The sequence below is a fragment of the Micropterus dolomieu genome, linkage group LG05 (assembly GCF_021292245.1).
Source record: "Micropterus dolomieu isolate WLL.071019.BEF.003 ecotype Adirondacks linkage group LG05, ASM2129224v1, whole genome shotgun sequence".
Lineage (NCBI taxonomy): Eukaryota > Metazoa > Chordata > Actinopteri > Centrarchiformes > Centrarchidae > Micropterus > Micropterus dolomieu.
Window position 1 is genome coordinate 3,333,965 of NC_060154.1, and position 6,485 is coordinate 3,340,449.

Consider the following 6,485-nt stretch of genomic DNA (forward strand, 5'->3'; position numbering starts at 1 on the left):
TGTTTTCCAGGATGATTTTATTGTGACTCAGAATGACGAAGAATGTGGGCATATTGTGGTCAGTTTTCACAGTTTTGTTGTCTCTGAGGATTGTAAAAAAGAAATGATCAGTTAAGTGGTGAAGTGTCTGGAGAAAATCTGTTAAATGTTTTCCGGTCTTCATTACACTTCAGTCTGAGTTTTTAAAGATCTGTTTAGTTCCCAAGTGAGATCCGTGGGCCACCTTACGCAGCTGGCTTGAACATGGGGTCTTCAGCAAACAGTTTCTCGACCAGAGTGGCTCCTGCCACTCGGGGACTGCACTGGGCTGAGACTGAGGTGGGGAAGGCCTCGATGGTGGGTTCCATCTCACTGGGGATCTGTGGGTCGGGCTTGAGGGGTAGTGTGACTCCCACCTCAGGGCCACCGGCGGGGACATCGGGGAAGGAAGGCAGGGTCATGGGCTGGTCCATGGCGGGCAGCATCCTCACCATGCCTTTTGGGTGGTCGTGGGTTTCATTCTCATGGTTGTGCTCGTGGTGATGGTGGTGGTGCTCGTGGTCGTGCAGATGACCGTGATTGTGGTCATGGTCCAGAGCGAGCTCGTGGTCATGCTCGTGGGTGTGCTCGCCATCGGCGTGCTTGTAGTCGTGGTGGTGGTTTGGGGAGTCGCCGGAGTGGTTGTGTGCCTTGGCGTGATGAGTGTGCACATGATCGTGCCCATGTCCGTGGTCATGGGAGTGGCTGTGAGCGTGCCTGTGGGTGCTGTCTGCGCCATGGTCGTGTGTGTGGTGGTGGTCGCTGTCGTCAGCGTGCTTGTGGGTTTTGTCGTGATGGGTGTGGCTCTTGGTGTGGTCGTGTACGTGGTCGTGTGTGTGTGTCTGGTCAGCACCGTGTGCGTGGTCATGGGTGTGGCTGTGTGCATGTGTGTCGTTGTGGCTGTGGTCGGTCTCTCCGCCCAGCAGGTGCAGTTTCTTCTCTCTTTCAGCAGCCTGTAGAACATGTAAAGATAAAACGAGTGATGTGTCGTACATAACAATTTGGGTAAACTGGTTGATTTAAGATAAATACATAACATCAACTGCATAAGAAGAATGCAAAGCCAAAGTCCAAGTATGAAGTCTTTCTGATCAAGTTGTGAAGGAGAATTTTACTTAAATACAACTTGGGTCTTATTGTGTGGTTATCTTTTCCATACATTAACATCGTTATCACCAAAATAAGATCATCGCTTTTATGAAGTCAGGCAGTGTAAAACAACCTGTCTGATCGTTTGAAGGAACAAGTTCTTGCTCCACTGGATGTCACCGTGTTCCCAGATCTTTGGTGTTAGAAATGATGATGAAAACAAGACCTAAATCTGAATTATCTTGAACATCAAGTCTAAAATCTTTGAGATTACCCAAACCTTACAAGCAATTGCCATCAAGATGTGTATGAATGCTGATTATTAAAATGACACTTGGTGTGTAAATACTTTTCAGAATTCATTCTTGACCTTGTAAACACTAGTTTGAGCAAAAAAAACTTAAGCTAGTGACATAACTGGACCACAAGTTATTTTCTGAACTTTCAACCACCTTTTTTGGTCTAAATAATTCAAAATGTTTATACATGGTGTAAATACCATTTACATAGCTGAGACCATTTCAAAGCAATAAGTACTAATAATAAAATTTCAAAATCTGTGGTTATGCAAAGCCTTAGCTTTGTTCTGGTATTCTACCAAACTTGACGTTTTTATCTCAAGTCTCAAGTCAAGTCAGATCAATAGGGACAGAGTCAAGTCTTCTTTTTTGTTACTCAAGTCTACAGATCTAAAAGAATGACATTTGATTTTTTGCTATAATTAAAATCTTATAAATTGAATTATGATACATTTACAAATAATAATAATTCATGTCTGTTTTTCCTTTTACTAAAGATACAAAATACAACAACAATACAAAAGTGATAAGTAAATCAATGTGACACTATGTGTTTTATCATGGCCTAGTGAGTCTTACCTCAGGCTCATAGATTTCACAATCTACACTGGTGTCACCATCACCAGTGGGAGAGTTGAAGAAGGATGCCTTACAGAAGCCCTTGTGCTGTGGAGAGCAGAGAACAGAAAAAAAACAGGTGAGAGAGGAGAGAGTGGATGCATGGTTATGCCTGTGGCTTCACTAGAGTTGAATAAACAGAATTTTAGAGTAATCCTCTGCTTTCCTAAACTTACTCACTGATATGAACTCAAAACACACTGATCTAGAGCAATGCGCATAACAAAAGGATGCTTCTGGGCATCTTTGGTTACTGCATTAAAAACTCAAATAATCCCCATATTTATTACACAGACAGAATAAAAACTGGCTTCAATTTGATTTTTTCTCCAAGAAGGTTCTGTGAGGATTTAAGTCAAATACAGTTCTACTCAAGCATGTAATAGTAGGAGACACAGCGTTGAGAACTAATTGACCAAAGTACTAACTGACATGAAGGATTACTATTTCTCTCTTTAACATGCAAAACAAATAATGAAAGTTAAAAGAAACAATCCATTTGCTCAAGATACAATATTCTAAATAACTGTAAAATAACATTTTTTCATGACTCACTGCAAACTCGCACTCCATGAGGGGGCACTTTTCAGCTGTCACTGCTTCTGTGGTCCTGGGGCAGGTGGTCTCCTGGATGGTGTACTGTACGTTGTAATACATCGACATGGCCATCTGAAGAAAGAAAGAAAGAAAGAAAACTTTTAACAAAGGGTTAGGCATAACAATGTGAGATATTTGTTCAGGAGTTGGAACACACATAAGTTGCGAGTTCAAAAGGACTGGTCATGAGGATTGAGAGGGAAGCAGTGCACTTAATCTTAATCTCCTCAATTTTGTTCAACTTTACGTTATCAGTATCAAGTTCGTTCCACCTTCTAGAAGTATTATTTCTGATAAAGTGAGGACCTGCTGCATTTCATTTCACTCCCCCACTCCTACAATAACTTTTTCAATGTTTGTGGGGAGAAATGCTTTTGGGATTTATCCACAATTTACTTTTCCCTAAGGTTTAGAAATTTGTTTGGAAATTAGGAAAAAGCGCTGCGGTATTGGCCTCAGGATCATCCGTCCTCCCTCTCAACACAAGTAGTGGAATTCGGCATCGGTCACCATATTATCTGCATGACCATGTGTTCATAATATATATTGTACAAAATACTGAAAGATGGGACAATACAGCATGTCCCATGACATCTTGGTGGACAAAACTTACCCCGGCAGAAGCGCGGGTGACTTTGAGTAGAGCAAAACGATTGGCCAACCCGCTCTCCTTGTTGAACTTCTCCAGTGAGAGAGTCACAGTCTTCTGAATCTGATCATTGTCCATGCCGATAAGAGACGGACAGTCAGGACACATCTCAATCAGCTTAGCTGCAGGAACTGAGCAGAGAGAAAAGTAGTTTTGAATGTGCTCATATCATGAGCTTGTTTTACCCTGCACACAGTTATTTAATTAGAAATCTGTCATACATTTCACTTATTTACAAAACAAGAATCAAACCAGTCCTGACTGAAAGTGAACTGAATGGATGTGGAACTGTTTGATCCCATTGGCAGAATTAAAAACTTATACTACTTAATGTATACTCAGTGAGTGTGGGACGAAATGTCTTATTTCATTTAAATTTAAAGAAAATCATGAGTTGTATTTGCTTTTATTGTTAATATTCCTTTTTACCTGGTCTGACAACACAGTTGTATTTGTAGAGACGCACCACTCTGTGCACCATACTGATGAAGACGGCAGCTTTACACTGTCCATATACCTGCAAAGACCAATACAATAATAAGCACATAAAGTTTTTTTGTGTGTGCTGCACATATACAAACAAAGAAGATTTGACAAATATTTAGATTTTTATTTTCAACCACCTTGTGATAACAAAGTTCTTTGGTTTCTTCTTGTGCTAACATAATAACTAGTCTTTTTGGAAGAGCAAGAAAATATAATGCTTGTTCTCCTAATACAGTAAGACATGCTGATTTAAGTTAGGCATGCAAGCTACTGAAACTGAAAGAGAGAATAGAAAAGACTTGTGCATGAATGTGGGCATAAACACGTTTGAGTATGTGTGCATGCAAGTTTGTGTGTGTACATGTGTTTTCTAACCGGTGTGTCATGGGTGGAACGAGCCTCACAGGTCTTCCAGTCCTTCCTGCTGATAACACTGCAGTTGGTCTCAACAACATCCAGAGTCAAGTAGAAAACCACGCCGTTCTGTCCCTGTGACACACACACACACACACATACACATGTCATGCAATTATCAAGCAATAACAACAGTCAATAACATCCGAAAGGAAATTATCTTTCACTGGGTAGGGAAATTATAGTTCAAATGACTGATGACAAATAAAACCCTAAAGAAGTTTCCACCGTCTGTTTCTAATCTTCCCATGACAGCGATTACCCTTCCAATAAGCCTTGTATCACCTGATCTTTCACACAATCAAAACAGATCTGTCTTTTACGTCACAGCTGACACGTCATCAATAACATCCCTGGCTTAAATGTTTGATGTCTGGTTCGTAATTACGCTCATAATTAGCTTATAATGAATTTCGAACCTGAAACTAATTTAGGGATGACCTGCCAGATGAGCAGACTGAAATCTGATTTATCATTTTTAATCATCTTTAGTCACTTTCCCTTAATCATCTCACATGAGCTGTCTTTGTCTTAGCTTTTTATGTATTGTTAATTAGTTCCTTGCTTGGATTTTGTGTTTTTCAGGGTTACACGGAGTCTCATTTGTTCTTACTTGTTACTGTAATCTCTTGCGAACACCACGGATTCACTACAATTAAACATTTGTGGTTGGTCACTAGAAAAAAACCCAGTGTGGGTTTCAATGAAGAGTTTCATGGTCTCATCATAGTAACCTGGATCTTATTTGTACAGTTTTGGGCTTCATACCTATTTTTTATAATCATCTTTTACGTGTCATCTCAACTGTAGACATACATTATTTTTAACAAACAACATTTTCTCTTAAACCTAAACCTTTACTTTAAGTGAAAACAAGAGTGGAGATTACACATAACTGCTCTCTTGGTTCTACCTTAACCAATAATGTTTCACACTTGTGCACTTTACAATGATATAGACAAATGGACACTTTAGATAGTAGCCCCTTCAAATTCTCTCTTAAATAACTGATAAATAATTGGCTTAAACTAGGGATTTATTTAATGGAATCTGTTGTAAAGCAGCCAGTTTGTTTGAATAGCTGAACAAATTGGAGATGTGGCCAGCGATTCAAAGGTCTCACACTGGAGTAACTTCCTAAATAACCTTGGTCTACTCTATAGGAAAACAGTATACTTCATCAAGAATATCAAATTAGTTTGCTTGTGTTCAGTGTTATGGTTGCACTCAGTGGCGTGACTCACATGTTTCTTTGTGTGGACATTGGACAGGTGGTGCAGGCTGAAGATGTAGCCCTCTTGCCGGTCCTGGTTGATTTTGGTGAGAGCCAGTCCGGCAGCGCCAATCGCAGAGGCGTCTTCACACGACCCCGGCGCCAAGGGGTTTACTGGTGCACCGTGGATGTGCACACACCCCATCGCCAAAAGCAGCGACAACAGCGCACAGTGCTTCATGGTAAAGGCCTGGGTCGTCTCTGTCTGTCTCTCTCACACACACACACTCACACAAACTCCCACGGGCTGGTCTGGTAGGAGAGATGCCCAGAGAGGGAAAGGGTGACCTTTTATATCCTGCCACTGCTTACTGTAAGCACAACCTCTCTCTCTCTCTCTCTCTCTCACACTCACACACACACACACACACACAAAATCACTGCATCTCCTCTCATCTCAGGTAAACATAACCATTGACCCCCACCCCCTCTCAAAACACACAGCCCTGCAGGAATGCTGCAACAGTTGATCTATCGGCCAACCAATCAGCTACTCTACAGACTTGCACAATAGAGCTTATCAGTGGGGAGATAATCACCCCTGCTGTCATACTCATCAATAGGGACAGTCAGTGGGCTGGAAGTCACTTGATCCACTCTTGGCTATGAATTGAGGCTCAATACTTATTCAGGTACGCTGAAAACACAGTAGTCATAATCTAAAAGTTAAAGAATGATATAAAAATAATCAAATAGTGTCCTATCTAACGGCTCATTGTAGAACTAACTAATGTACCAGCTGACCAAAGCAGTATCAGGTCACCATTGTCATCATTAAATACATTGAGGCACCTTGATTATATCACAGTCAGGAAGAAAGCAATGTAGCTGGAGTGACCTCTGACATTGACTGGTGGATTTTTAAAGGGTAGTTTTAAGATTTAAATCTCCACTGCCACTGCTAACCCACAGCTAACCCCCCCCCCCCCCTTTATTCTACAAGACATCATATAATACAAAACACAGAGTAAGCTTAGAGTAAGTTGGTGTTTTTGAATACTTTATGAAGGTTACAGTAGCAGACGCTTTACTTTGAAAACTT

General features: G+C 40.9%; 1 protein-coding gene across 1 annotated transcript; it reads right to left on the minus strand.

The window, feature by feature from the left end:
• fetub (fetuin B) lies at positions 1-5,650 on the minus strand. The gene is made up of 7 exons (XM_046049672.1): positions 5,415-5,650; positions 4,132-4,245; positions 3,700-3,787; positions 3,235-3,401; positions 2,580-2,693; positions 1,986-2,072; positions 1-971 (listed from the first exon to the last, which is right to left on the minus strand). The coding sequence occupies exons 1-7, from the start codon at positions 5,622-5,624 to the stop codon at positions 225-227; spliced, it is 1,527 nt and encodes a 508-aa protein (XP_045905628.1). The 5' UTR covers positions 5,625-5,650; the 3' UTR covers positions 1-224.
• Positions 5,651-6,485: the final 835 nt, after the last annotated feature.

Bases quoted from the DNA above. Each gene is read 5' to 3' on its own strand.
- fetub (XM_046049672.1), bottom strand. From the start codon at position 5,624: ATGAAGCACTGTGCGCTGTTGTCGCTGCTTTTGGCGATGGGGTGTGTG. The intron at 3,788-4,131 runs GTTAGAAAACAC...TGGTCTTTGCAG, and splicing joins GTTCCACCCATGACACACCG to GTATATGGACAGTGTAAAGC. The intron at 2,694-3,234 runs GTAAGTTTTGTC...TTCTTTCTTCAG, and splicing joins TCACCCGCGCTTCTGCCGGG to ATGGCCATGTCGATGTATTA.